The following is a 15,270-nucleotide window of genomic DNA, read 5'->3' as shown; positions in this document are numbered from 1 at the left end:
GTCAAAGTCAGAAACGTGATGGTACGCATTTCTCCTCCTTACACGAGACATCACAACAACGTTTCACCAGACAACTCCGGTCAACTGCTGTTTGTGTATGAGAAATCGGTTGGAAACTTTCCTCATATCAGCACGTTGTAGGTGTCGCCACCGGCGCCAACCTTGAGTGAATGCTCTGAAAAGCTAATCATTTGCATATCACAGCATCTTCTTCCTGTCGGTTAAATTTCGCTTCTGTAGCACGTCATCTTCGTGGTGTAGCAACCAGTAGTGTACTTAAACCTATCTGACCTAAGGATATCACACACATCCATGCCTGAAGCAGGATTCGAACCTGCAACCGTAGCAGGCCCGCGGTTCCGGATTGAAGCGCTTAGAACCGCTCGGCTGCAGCGGCCGGCGACAACACAGTCCAGAATGATGACGCTCAGGATAAAACTCCATTCCAGTTTTACCTACATTGTTCAACATATCAATATTATAAGGAGTGCGTTCTTTTTATTCTGACTCAAAAGCTCGCGGCTCCGCCTGTCGGAGGTTCGAGTCCTCCCTGCGGCATGGGTGTGTGTGTTGTCCTTAGCGTAAGTTAGTTAAATTAGATTAAGTATTGCTTAAGCTTAGGGACCAATGACCTTAGCAGTTTGGTCCCATAAGACATTACCGCAGATGTCAAAAAATTGACTCAAATGCGTTTCCAAAGTCTTGAATTACCAGAGTGGTAACATATTCAGTGCTCTGTTCTGTAACTATGTTCCCAACTGACAAATGCTATATTCACTTCTCTTCCTTTGCTACATTTAAATATAACGTCTTTCATGTGTCTCCCATACGGGAGGGGGGACTGACAGACATGTAGTTTATTGTATCTCGTCTGTACACGGTCTTGTGAAGTAGAAAAATTACAGCATTGTTCTACGAGGGTGAGTCAAATGAAAATCTTAAATAATTTTTTAAATATTTTTTATTGTGCAGAAGTGGTACAAAGATGTATTACTTTTCAACATAATCTCCCCCACGCTCAATGCAAGTCCTTCATCGCTTACAAAATGCATAAATTCCTTTAGAAAAAAATTCTTTTGGTAGTCCGCACAACCACTCATGCACCGTGTGGCGTACCTCTTAATCAGAACGGAACGTCTTTCCTCCCATTGCGTCTTTGAGTGGTCCAAACATATGGAAATCACTTGGGGCTAGATCTGATGAGTATGGTGGATGAGGAAGACACTCAAAATGCAACTGTTGTACGGGAAGTGTGGAGCCTTGCATTGTCATGTTGCAAAAGGACACCTGCTGACAGTAGTCTACGTCGCTTTGATTTGATTGCACGCCGCAAATGATTTTTTAGGAGATCTGTGTATGAGGCACTGGTGACAGTAGTAACTCTAAGCATGTAGTGCTCCAAAATGACGCCTTTTTCGTCCCAAAAGAGAGACAGAATAACGTTCCCTGCTGATGTTCCGTTCGAAACTTCTTTGGTTTTGGTGATGAGGAATGGTGCCATTCCTTGCTTGCTCTCTTCGTTTTCGGTTGGTGGAAGTGAACCCAGGTTTCGTCCCCAGTAACGATTCTTGCAAGGAAGCCACCACCATCTCGTTCAAAGCGCCGAAGAAGTTCTTCACAGGCATCAACACGTCGTTCTCTCATTTCAGAAGTCAGCCGTCGTGGCACCCATCTTGCAGACACTTTGTGAAACTAGAGCACATCATGCACAATGTGGTGTGCTGACCCATGACTAATCTGTAAACATACTGCAATGTCATTCAGTGTCACTCGGTGGTTTTCCTTCACTATGGATTCAACTACTGCAACGTTCTGGGGAGTCACAACTCGTTGTGTCTGATCTGGACGAGTAGCACCTTCCACTGAAGTCACACCATTTGCGAACTTCCTACTCCATTCGTAGACTTGCTGCTGTGACAAACGTGCATCACCATACTGAAACTTCATTCGTCCATGAATTCCAATAAGTTTCACACCACAACAGAACGCTGTTCTTCCCTGGTACAAGTCGCAAGTGGGGCGGCCATCTTTATACTGATACTGCGACGGTGTGTGTGTATCTGCACTGTGCTGCCACCTACATGCCATTCTGCACGCTGTTTGTAGCACGCTTACCAACTTCCAGGATAATGGCGCGAAATTTCGATTTGTTATTACAAATTTAAGGTTTTCATTTCACTCACCCCACGTAATTTTAGGGAGCTGTCTTCCTATGGATATATTTCTACGTCCGTACTCTGCGTAACACTGGAGTGGATGACAGAGGTTGCTTAGTATGGTAGCGCAGTGGTTTGCACACTGGACTCGTATTCGGGAGGACGACGATTCAAGCCCACGTCCGCCCATCCACATTTAGGTTTTCCGTGCCTCCCTTAAATCACTTGAGGGTAATGCCGACATGCTTCCTTTGAAAGGGCACGGCCGATTTGCTTCCCCATCCTTCCCTAATCCGAGCTTGTGCTCCGCTCTAACGACCCCGATATCGACGGGACGTTAAACACTAATCTCCTCCTCATCCTCCTCACACGGTACTCCATGTTAAAGTTTCTTCCCGTTCCATTCATGATATGAAGCGTGTGAAGAATGGCTGCTTAGATAGCTCTGCTCGTGATGTAATTACTGTAATCTTGTCTTCGCGATCGAGATACGTACGGGTCTGATCAATATATCTCGAGTCTTCACTTAATACTGTTTCTTGAAAGTTTGCAGGTAGGGATTCACGGAATAGCTAGCGCCTATGGTCAATGGTTCTGGCACATTGTCCGCCTGAAAGTTTTAAACCTCTGACCATTCGGACCACCTTTCTTCGTATATGTCAGTATACATAATTCAGTTTGAACAGAACCATCGGTGTGCAAGATCTACTTGAACTTATCCGATTTTTTTTTTTATGAATGCGGTGATTTTATGTGACAATATTAGGTGCTCCAAGTCCGGGCTGAACGGTCAGCGCGTTGGAATGCCACGCACGGGGGCCCGGGTTCGATTCCCGGCTGGTGTGGGATATTTCCTCCCCTCAGGGACTGGGTGTTGTCCTGTCATCATCATTTCATCCGCACTGTCGACGGGCAAGCTGCCCAATGTGGCGTCGCACCTGGCGGCCGAACTTCCCGCCTGGGAACTCTACTCCACTGATGCCATACGATTATTTTCCAGCTGCTCCAAGCTCTCCCTTACTTCTAAGCAAATATTCTGAGGGATCTTCTTTGCCTTCGGAAAAATTAGTAATTATAACGATAATAGTGAAACTTGACAGAGGAGAGGTTGCAAGATACCTTGTGTGGGAGGGAGAAAGAGATGTGAATTTTATTTAAATTCTATAAATGAGATGCAAAGAGTGCTGTTCAAAGGAAAAAAATCCAAAAATGCTTGATTTACAACATACGAAAAAATTAATTTTTTGTCATTCGTTATCCAACTGTCTGTTAAGACTACCTTTTTTCTCAGGATTGAGTAAACTCATACCTTGTCTGTGTCGATATCGATAAAAGCCAAAAATCGTCGAGATCCTCGATTCCTGGGATGGATGAACTGTCAGTATACATAATTCAGTTTGAACAGAACCCTCGGTGTGCAAGATCTACTCGAACTTATCCGAATTTTTTTTCTCTATGAATGCCGTGATTTTATGTGACAACATAAGATCTTCTTTGCCCTCGGAAAAATTAGTAATTATAACGATAATAATGAAACTTGACAGAGGTTGCAAGATACCTTGTGTGGGAGGAAGAAAGAGATGTGAGTTTTATTTAAATTGTATAAATGAAATGCAAGGAGTGCTGTTCAACATATACTCCTGGAAATGGAAAAAAGAACACATTGACACCGGTGTGTCAGACCCACCATACTTGCTCCAGACACTGCGAGAGGGCTGTACAAGCAATGATCACACGCACGGCACAGCGGACACACCAGGAACCGCGGTGTTGGCCGTCGAATGGCGCTAGCTGCGCAGCATTTGTGCACCGCCGCCGTCAGTGTCAGCCAGTTTGACGTGGCATACGGAGCTCCATCGCAGTCTTTAACACTGGTAGCATGCCGCGACAGCGTGGACGGGAACCGTATGTGCAGTTGACGGACTTTGAGCGAGGGCGTATAGTGGGCATGCGGGAGGCCGGGTGGACGCACCGCCGAATTGCTAAACACGTGGGGCGTGAGGTCTCCACAGTACATCGATGTTGTCGCCAGTGGTCGGCGGAAGGTGCACGTGCCCGTCGACCCGGGACCGGACCGCAGCGACGCACGGATGCACGCCAAGACCGTAGGATCCTACGCAGTGCCGTAGGGGACCGCACCGCCACTTCCCAGCAAATTAGGGACACTGTTGCTCCTGGGGTATCGGCGAGGACCATTCGCAACCGTCTCCATGAAGCTGGGCTACGGTCCCGCACACCGTTAGGCCGTCTTCCGCTCACGCCCCAACGTCGTGCAGCCCGCCTCCAGTGGTGTCGCGACAGGCGTGAATGGAGGGACGAATGGAGACGTGTCGTCTTCAGCGATGAGAGTCGCTTCTGCCTTGGTGCCAATGATGGTCGTATGCGTGTTTGGCGCCGTGCAGGTGAGCGCCACAATCAGGACTGCATACGACCGAGGCACACAGCGCCAACACCCGGCATCATGGTGTGGGGAGCGATCTCCTACACTGGCCGTACACCACTGGTGATCGTCGAGGGGACACTGAATAGTGCACGGTACATCCAAACCGTCATCGAACCCATCGTTCTACCATTCCTAGACCGGCAAGGGAACTTGCTGTTCCAACAGGACAATGCACGTCCGCATGTATCCCGTGCCACCCAACGTGCTCTAGAAGGTGTTAGTCAACTACCCTGGCCAGCAAGATCTCCGGATCTGTCCCCCATTGAGCATATTTGGGACTGGATGAAGCGTCGTCTCACGCGGTCTGCACGTCCAGCACGAACGATGGTCCAACTGAGGCGCCAGGTGGAAATGGCATGGCAAGCCGTTCCACAGGACTACATCCAGCATCTCTACGATCGTCTCCATGGGAGAATAGCAGCCTGCATTGCTGCGAAAGGTGGATATACACTGTACTAGTGCCGACATTGTGCATGCTCTGTTGCCTGTGTCTATGTGCCTGTGGTTCTGTCAGTGTGATCATGTGATGTATCTGACCCCAGGAATGTGTCAATAAAGTTTCCCCTTCCTGGGACAATGAATTCACGGTGTTCTTATTTCAATTTCCAGGAGTGTATAAGTGATTTATTCAGTGAAACTGGATTAAACTGCATATGCAATAATTATTGAAATTTTATCAAATTCATTTAACAATCACTCACAAATTATTCAAATAATGATAAACCAAAATAAAAAATTTGGGTCGCCAGATACTATATAGAAAATGTTAAAAAAAACCAACAACAAATAGAATTGAATTGGCACCAAGAGCTCACAACAAGTGAATTTTATAAGGTGCCTGTCCTGGTATTTGCCTTTTAGCATGACCATTGTGTGACTTCATTCTAATTTAAATTACACGAGACGGGTTGACCTGGTGTAATAAATGAGGAAGGAATTAAAAAACAAAAAAACAGCTGAACATATGACTCTCTTAACGGGCAAACGGTGAATACTGTGCCTTGCGTCTTTATGAACATCTAAATCATTGCAAAGAAATTGAAGAAAGTGAAAGAAGAATCAGCAGCTATGAAAGCGGACGTTTTCTGTATTACCATGTTCACAGCGTGGTCAGCGTAGCGGTGGAGTCGGCTGATTGCGTGCGGCTGCATCAAGACTCTGCCGGCGACGTAGTTGATGGCGTCTAACATGCCCTACGCTGAAAATAGTGGCCGAAACCTGCTACTGGATCATTACTGGACGACGGTATGCGTCCATCTGCAAGTGCAAACCTACGTGAAACTGCATTAAACGAAATTCAAAACTGTTCTGACAGTACTACCATCATCGAACATGTAGTAAATCAAAATGTGATCCTGAGTTAAACTCTTGATAACGCGCACAGTGAGTGAAGTTCGCCTACTTGGATCTGACAAACTTTGCTCTCTACGCTGTTTTCGACGAATGCAAAGTGCACTGTCTCATGACAAGCGACAAGAGAATCGTTGCGACTTATCGGAAGCAGTCAAGAGTGAACTCCTACCTCTTCAGAAGCAATATTCGGAATGCCCAATACTAGTGCGCTCCTCGCACTTGGAGAGAGAGAGCCGGTCCCCTCCAGCGTCTTGTCTCTGCCCATCCGCAAATTACATAGCTCGTACTATTTTTCAAAGCAAACATTAGATTCTTGCCAATGAAGAGGTCCCTTTCAAAATCTCCTCCCTCCTTGCCGTCGCATTCCGCGAGGAAAAGGTAGCGACACTCTGTGTGAGACAGAGTATACAAATAAACCAAGACTTCTCCCTTTGAGTACTGCCGCTACGTTCCCAGGTGTTCTGCTCGCGGGAAACGGCCAAAATTCCCCGGGTCAGTTGAGATTCTTGGACACCCTAGTCGTGCTGTTGCTATACAACTCGCCGTTCTGTCCGCGTTACGTAGGATCGTGACAAAGCTGTTTTTCGCTCTAAGTTTGTAGTTTCCGCTGCCTCGGGCACACGTGCGAATGTCCACGGCTTCCCTCGGCAGCGTGTTGATGTACTCAGCCTCTTTGCCTGTCGCTAATCCTCTGGGGGCCTGCCCTCTGTGAAGCGTGCCGACATGGGCGCGCGACCGCCGCTCGCCCGTGAGCACTAGCTGAGTCCACCTGGTCGCCAGGCTTCCCAGCTAGGAACGCACCAGAAGAATTCCTTTCATGCACAAAGTGTACCAAGTTTGCAAAGAGAAGAACCATAGCCCTTTACCGATGCTTAATGACACAATAATTCACCTCCATCACACTTCATATATTGCAATAAACTAATGGCTGATTTTAAAAGCAATTATGTCCTTTAATTATAAACATGAAAAGCTTTGACGCTTTTCAAGGTTTAGAAGGAGAAAGATATAAGAACAAAACAGGTGCTGCATGAGAAGGTCTGTACAACAAGATAGCGGTTCCTTTGGCCTTTCAGTGATCAGACTGTTAGGGGCCGTATGTGCCAAGGCTGTAAGTGGGGTATGAGCAGAGGCAGCGACTCACCTTGGCTCCTGCAGTCAGCAGCGCCCTGCTGAAGGCTCTGCCCAGACCGCCGGCCGCCCCCGTGATCAGCGCCACCTTGCCAGAGGGGTCCATCCTGCAACACAGGACACCGTCTCAGCAGCACAAGTCGTATGTGTGGGCTAAACAGGCTACACCATTCAGATGGACCGCGCGAAGTGGCCGCATGGTTTAAGGCGTCGTGTCACGCTTTGCGCGCCCCCTCCCGGCGGAGGTTCGAGTCCTTCCTCGGGCATGGGTGTGTGTCTTGTTCTTGGCATAAGTTAGTTTAAGTCAGGTTAAGTAGTGTGTAAGTCTAGCGACCGATGAACTCAGCAGTTTGGGCCCTTGGGAATTCACACATAAACAGTAATATCAGAAATTGAGTCCGCCTTGATGCAAAACACCTTGTTATTCGTTTATTTCTTTATTATCCCAATCTAGTTTCGGCGACAAATACCACCATCATCAGTAGGGTTTTTTAATCTAAAACATGCAGCAAAAAATGGCATGGTTGTACAAACACAATAAATCATTATTACATTTTTGCAATTTGTCTTTTGAAATACAGTTTTTTATTCATACTTTCATACTACCTTATTTATTGTATGTTACAGCATGTTTTAAGCAATTATTGGCGCTGTTTGCGACTTATTTTCTATGCTCTTTTTCTGTTGCCGTCTTTTTACTTAGCGAACATCATGTCGTCTGCAACCATGTGAGCGGCTGTTAGTAAACAAATACTAAAACGTGAACTTTATAGCCCGCATCTCGTGGTCGTGCGGTAGCGTTCTCGCTTCCCACGCCCGGGTTCCCGGGTTCGATTCCCGGCGGGGTCAGGGATTTTCTCTGCCTCGTGATGGCTGGGTGTTGTGTGCTGTCTGTAGGTTAGTTAGGTTTAAGTAGTTCTAAGTTCTAGGGGACTTATGACCGCAGCAGTTGAGTCCCATAGAGCTCAGAGCCATTTGAACCATTTCGTGAACTTTATATGTCAGCAGTATACACTTGGGGTTGTGGTAGTGTAGTGGAAACCAGTTATTTGGTGTGTACTGAGCTGTTGCTTAGCTATTCGTGTACTCACCTTCGTAGGATGGTATGTGGCTGCTTTTATACACAGAAAGACAAATCTTATGCACTTTTGTTTCTGATCCAGAATATTACGCCATCTTGCTGTTCGCGTGTGTCGCGAGAGGCGTATCGCATGTGGCGAGAAAGGCTATGAAAAACTGTAGCGCGAATTACGACGACTTCTGTTCATTATTTATGTCTCTGTGTGTGATGGGGAAGTGGTTGTTTTGCGCGTGTGTGCTTTCTGTTGTGTGTCCTTGGTCAGTTCTCTCAGAGCGGTAAGGAGTGTGTTGTTGCAAAGTGTTGTATTTTCATTTATTACATTTTTCCCTTGGACTATAGCCTTTTGTATGTAGTAATTTTCGGTATAGACTGTTGCTGTTTCTCAGAATGCGTAGATCGTTTTCGATATTCGTGGGGTTATGGTTTTTGTACATTAGATGTTCTGCAGAAGCTGAATGTGTGCTTTCATTTTTTAGAGCTCTCATGTGCTCTGTGTACCTCGTTCGGAAACCCCAGTGATGATGGTGATATTTGTCGCCGTAAGTAGTTCGGGATAATAACGAAATTAAACGAATAACAAGGTGTTTTGCATCAAGGTGGACTCAATTTTTGATATTACTGTTTTTCTATGCAAACACGGGCCAAATGGAAGAGTTCCAAGATAAAATTATTGAATTCATACACATTTGAACATTCGGATGGCTAAGTGCTCTCAGTTTGTCTTCTTTGCGGCGCCATTACAACACTGTTTTAGGTTATCATGACCACTCTTAGTAGCTCTGCACCAACGACACCTGGCAGCTGGCTGTGTTCTATTTCGTTTATCTAGATTTTCCGTTCTGATAACAAAGCCATGATGGATGGAAGTAAAATGAACTGCAAGACTGTTGTAATTGGTGGTATCGTTCTTGCTACAACCGGTTTCGCTGCACTAAAACAGCATCCTCAGTTGAACTGTATAAGAATTAAAAATTCCCACATAATACATATGATCTAAATACTATAAGAAAATTTTAAAAATTAACTTGTCAATAACTATATCAGTATGTTGTGATTTGAATATGTGTGCCAGTCGCAGCTGTCTTGCGATCAGGCCGGCCGGGGTGGCCGAGCGGTTCTAGGCGCTACAGTCTGGAACCGCGCGACCGCTTCGGTCGCAGGTTCGAATCCTGCCTTGGGCATGGGTGTGTGTGATGTCCTTAGGTTAGTTAGGTTTAAGTAGTTCTGAGTTCTAGGGGACTGATGACAGCAGATGTTAAGTCTCATAGTGCTCAGAGCCATTGAACCATTTTTTTTGTCTTTCGATCCGTTTATTTCCATTCAGTATGCAGTTTAATGGCTGTGGCTGTCCGCATTAGAAAGCTCTGTGAAACTATGCCATGGCTTCACGATGTATGAAAAATGAACTGCCAGAAAAACTGAGTAGCTTTGCGACTGAGTTATTAGTCTGTCACAAAAGGACACTTTTCCTTTTTGTTCATAAACTACAGTAGCTCGCAATTCCGGCATACCTCGTGTAGTCATTGCGACAGCTTTCTGTTGGAGACGAAAACAAAAACAATGGACTGTGTTTGCAGTGTAATATCGGGAAAATTCTATGTATTAGTGAACTCAGTTTATAAATTACGAAACAGTTTCTGTACGCTGGGCGCAGTTGCTTCGCTTGTCTACAACGCGATTTTGTAAACGTTTTTATGGCTACACCTCTTCAGAGCTCTAGAGACGGTCATTTCTTTCGTCTGCAGCCAGTTGCGCTTCGCAGTCGAAAGCTGTCAAAAGAGCAGCCGATGTCAGGGATTTCCCTAAGCTGATTCGATTCTACGAGAGTTCCTGTAGTAAAGAATAGGTGTATTAAAACTTCAAGGGTGATGCAGCATTTTTTTTCCCGCATCTCGTTGCTTATGCCGCCATATTTGCTAAACTATGGCAGGTAGGTAGTTCTTACACCCACAGCAATTGTTCCCTGACAGTAAGGCACATACGTACCAAGTTTGTTGAAATCGGTCCAGTGGTTTAGAAGGAGATGTTGAACATAAGCACATACATAGATACATATTTATAGTATTTGTGGATACTCTGGTCAAAACTCAATGTACTGGTCAGCTACAGTCTGTTCTCGCATAGTACTGCCACTAGTGATGGAACCTACAAGTACGTTAATTGTACCTGAGCTGGCCACAAAGTCATTTTGTTTGCAATTGCAAAAACGTGTTTGCGGATTTCTTGGAATTATTTACTGATTTTTTTACAATCAAAAACAGTCTTGATCACAATTTTTAATAGTAAATATTTGTAATACATTGATCACTGTTCACTCACACAATGTATTCAAAAGTAATTTTTGCTGATGCTTTGAAACACAAAGCAGCAGTAAATACATATACAATGAAACACAACACACCAGCAAGTACATATTGGCTACTATAGCGCTGTAAACAGTATTATTATTAACTACTGTTATTAGTGGCAGTGGTCAGACACAAACCACTAGTAATCTGAATCGGACAAAAAGCGTTAGTAACGTGAAGTCTTTCAATTTATACCAGTCCAGAAGTAAGCAGTCCAGTAATCAGTTCGTGGTTTAATAAAACACCTACAAAATGTAAATATCAGTTACGTTTTAGCACTTCAAAAATAAAAGTTTTCAAAGGGGGCTGAGTGCAGCAACTAATAGCTGACTGCACTCAGGGGTAATGCTGTCCAAAGGTTGGGAACCAGTGTTTTAATGTAAACGCTAGTTCATAGGTTGTAGTGAATGGTAGCGAACACTGGCGTACAGTCTGCAATAGCTCGTTCGCTTGCGTTTGCTTGCATTCACTGTGGTGTAAGCCAGGATTGTTAGATGCTGTCCGATAAGCAACGCCGATATTGGCTGCAGTAGTCGCTCACGGTAGTAGCGCTGTAGTAAATATCGATTAATTGATACATCGAAATGACACCAATGCAATATCGATACGTTCCTGCTGTATGCAAGCCAAACATATTGATATACCGGTACTGAAATGGTTATACTGGGTGCGTTTATTTTTATTTTTTCGCACTTTACCATAAATGTTTGAAACTGATCATTTGAAATTGTAATAGAACATAATTTTACTTTCAGTGTATGAAGGAGTCTTAGCTCGTTTTGAGGTTTCAATGCGTGCAGTGTTTCTCTTTGACTGTGTGAAGCAAATACAAGTGGCACGAAAGAAGTATTCCGATTCACTGGAAGGTGGCGGCGTGAATGGAATAACAAGATTTCCGAAGTGAAGAAATAGCATACCAGTAGATTTAAAAATCAATTTTTAACGCAACTAGCGTGCTATTTCTTCACATCGGCACTCTTCGAGATCAAATGCTGAAAATGAAGAACAAAAATGCCGGCCGGAGTGGCCGTGCGGTTCTAGGCGCTACAGTCTGGAGCCGAGCGACCGCTACGGTCGCAGGTTCGAATCCTGCCTCGGGCATGGATGTATGTGATGTCCTTAGGTTAGTTAGATTTAAGCATTTATAAGTTCTAGGGGACTGATGACCTCAGAAGTCAAGTCGCATAGTGCTCAGAGCCATTTGAACCATTTGATTAACAAAAATCTAAATGAGAAGATCGGTCTTTGCCGTGGGCGGAGACATGTGAGGAGAAATGCTAACGCAATCGGCCCTCGGCGCTGCCAACACAAACGACAACGTTTAACTTCATCACACAACTGCTAGGCCGCTGGGTTTTGCAGTCATGAAAAAAAAAGGGATGTCGACATGAAATGTTCAGTACAAATCCGGTGTGTGACGAAACATAAGGATGGGCCTATCGGACACCTTTTATTGTGCGGCTTACATGCAGTTGCCGTTGTCAGCACAGCTATTATCGCCAAATGTGAACGTGCATCGTTTTCGTTTCAGTTCTTGCTCGAAGAGGGATAAGCAGGCTGCTAGCAAGTTGATGTACGAAATGTTTAATAATAGATCAATACTTAGATATAGAGCTCTAAAACTAGCAGTATATTTACAGCCAACATTTTATAGGCCGCTACTTCGATACGTACATGTCGATGTATTTTCTCGATGTATCGTGCGTTGACAATGATTTCCCTTATATATCGATATATCGGAATATCGACGCTGTTAAAAATATTAAAGAGTCCTAGCGGGTAGGCCTCGACACGCTTGGCAGCTGCAATGGCGCAGCGCTATGCCGCCTAGAGGATGCTAAGTTCACCGGACTTGGATACGATGTGACGTCATTATGACGTATACACGCTACATCGAAAACGATAGAAACCGTATATCAACTATTCGACTTTTGTGAACTTTCGAGAGGTTGTGACAGGGTAGCGCAGTGCTCTGCGCCATTCGTTTGTGAACAGTAGACTCCAAAGCTGAACTGAGTATATGATGACTAAACACATTGGTTCTCCGAGTAAGAGACCTTTACTGGTGCCATCTTCTGCAAGCTGCATCCAGCAAAAGTGACGAGACTTCTGCATAGTTTAAGGTATCCGCTCATGATGTGATGCAATTCGTATTTTGCATAATCTTGTCTTAGAAAATTATACTGCTGACATAAACCACATTGACATGGCCAGGCACATGCTAAAACTATTGTGGCTGTATACATGACATAATATACAGTACGTCTGGTTTATCGTACCACCATGGAATGCTTTGACACTGCATTCAATCATTTCATACGTCAATGAGTACTAGACACTAACCTTTGGTTAAGATTACATTGAGAAATCCACTTCCCCTCGTATTTCATCTCCGGTCGACGATTTTTCTTCAACAATGCCTCATATTTTTCTTTTTAAGTTCGAAATTCAATCATTCTACACACCAGTCATTACTGGACACTAAGGTACCTGTCTCTGCGGTCCGAGTGTAAAATTACCTGGAATTATGGTTGATAAAAGACTATCTTGGGATGGTCATATAAATTACTTAGCTAACAAACTGGCACGAGTTCTCTTTCAGCTATATAAATTAAGAAAAAAAGGTCAGCAAGAGTATGCTGCTACAATCTAATATGTACTGACAAGACCAATTGTATGAAACCGTACTAAAATGTTGATAATAAATAAATATTATTTTCGGCGTAAGCATTCAGTACAACAATCACACAATCTAATCTGGTCGGGACATATGAAGACTTCACTTTTTTACGAAACGTGTTGTCCGTGGTGTTTTCAAGGCCACGGTCAGGAATATTTCTATTAATATACAGCTCTTTTACTTTTATTTTGGCGAAATACATATACGCTGCCACACTGAGCTGTTTTCAGAATCGCACGTGTCAAAACAAACCACTAGCTGATGACAGTTTAGATTCTCAGACGTTCGTAAAAGTCGATAGGTGCGTTAATCGACTAAAGCGTATATACGTCATAATGACGTCACATCATATCCAGGTTGGGTGAACTTAGCATCCTGATACGCCGCCTACCTGTCTCTGTCTCTGTAGCTGTGGCCGGCTGCGCGCGTCTGCTGTTGCAACAGGCGACTGCCCCGCGCTCTGCCAGACCTCACGGGCGTCGCTTCTCGTGACGTCACGGCAGGAGCAAGGTCCAGCGGCACGTGGTATCGGCGCGGGCCGTCTCAGCGGCGAATCCCTCATCGCCTGATCTCTGCAGCTTATCTTCGGCGGTGGCCCACGTGAACGAAGTTGATAGCTCTGGCTGAGTGGTCTGGGGATGTTTTCGTAGCATTTCCTGGCCGATCTCGTCATTCTCGAAGACACAATGGATCAACACAAATAAGCACCTATGCGTGGGGACCATGTCCACTCGTACATGCAGTTTGTTTTCCGTCGACACGATGGCATGTAGCAGTAAGGCAACGCCACATGACACACAACTCGCAGTGTACGTGTGTGAAAAAAAAAAGAAAAAGAAAAAAGAAAACTAGCACCACAATGAGCTTACCGTACTCCCCTGGCTACCAAACTGCCGGACAAAACCTAATCGAGAATCCGTGGGACAAGCTCGATCGGGCTGCTCACGGAAGATTACTAAAATTTGGTTTTAAGTAGAAGTTAAAATTAAGCACTGTAAGGGAAACTGTTAAAGTTCACTGGAGCAGACGGCTATTGTTGATGGTGGATGAATTTTCGTTAGTGGCCAAACTGACTTCTACAAAAATGGTGCAACATTTAGAGATGATTACGTCTTTTAATACGTCCGCAGCTCGTGGTCTTGCGCTAGCGTTCTCGCTTCCCGTTCACGGGGTCCCGGGTTCGATTCCCGGCGGGGACAGGGACGTTTCCTGTCTCGAGATGACTGGCTGTTGTTGTCTTCATCATCATAATCATCATTCATCCCCATTACGGCCGGAGGAAGGCAGTGGCAAACCACCTCCACTAGGACCTTGCCTAGTACGGCGGTGCGGGTCTCCCGCATCGTCCCCTACGCTTCTCGGAGTATGGGACCTCATCACGTCTTTTAATACAACCATCAATTCTGCGGAGCCTGTATCTGATGCTTACGGGCGAAACAGAATCGTAGCTTGGAGACTGTAGCCATATCATTTAAGGTTCTGCGCTTGCATTCAAGTTTGCAAAACGATTCGCGATTATTGGTAGTTAATCTCAGGGACGCTGTAACAAGTTGCATATGAATAAATGGCAGAATACTAATTGTATTCGGCCATTGCGTCTCCACGCTGTTATCCGTTAAGCTCGTAAGGGTCGTTTGTGTAACAATGAAACATTTCATGTATCTTATATCTACTAGGAGGGCTGTTAAAATGAGAACTCATGAGACTTAACTAAGTTACATTAAATTAATTAAAAATGGTTCTAAGTCTACATGAAAGAAAGATTAGTTACTGGTACGCGAGGTACGCAGCTGTAGTTTGTGCTATCAGTGCTAAAGCTAACAGACAAGAGAAAGAGACAGCACCCGGAACGCTCTTCACTTACTTTCAAAAATGGTTCAAATGGCTCTGAGCACTATGGGACTTAACATCTATGGTCATCAGTCCCCTAGAACTTAGAACTACTTAAACCTAACTAATCTAAGGACATCACACAACACCCAGTCATCACGAGGCAGAGAAAATCCCTGACCCCGCCGGGAATCGAACCCGAGAACCCGGGCGTGGGAAGCGAGAACGTTACCGCACGACCACGAGCT

General features: G+C 44.9%; 1 protein-coding gene across 1 annotated transcript in view; it reads right to left on the bottom strand.

Moving 5' to 3' along the window:
• The window catches only part of LOC124788310 (15-hydroxyprostaglandin dehydrogenase [NAD(+)]-like), a 57,397-nt gene extending 43,722 nt beyond the window's left edge, over positions 1-13,675 (bottom strand). Inside the window, exons 1-2 of the mRNA XM_047255545.1 lie at positions 13,584-13,675; positions 7,097-7,190 (exon numbers count right to left, since the gene is read on the bottom strand). Of these exons, the coding sequence (XP_047111501.1) occupies positions 7,097-7,189 (93 nt within the window). The 5' untranslated portion in view covers position 7,190; positions 13,584-13,675. The remainder of the gene's footprint in view (positions 1-7,096; positions 7,191-13,583) is intronic.
• Positions 13,676-15,270: the final 1,595 nt, after the last annotated feature.

The sequence above is a fragment of the Schistocerca piceifrons genome, chromosome 3, assembly GCF_021461385.2.
Source record: "Schistocerca piceifrons isolate TAMUIC-IGC-003096 chromosome 3, iqSchPice1.1, whole genome shotgun sequence".
NCBI classification, from domain to species: Eukaryota; Metazoa; Arthropoda; class Insecta; order Orthoptera; family Acrididae; genus Schistocerca; species Schistocerca piceifrons.
Note: the sequence above shows the minus strand (reverse complement) of the source record. Positions and strands in the feature narration are given on the sequence as shown.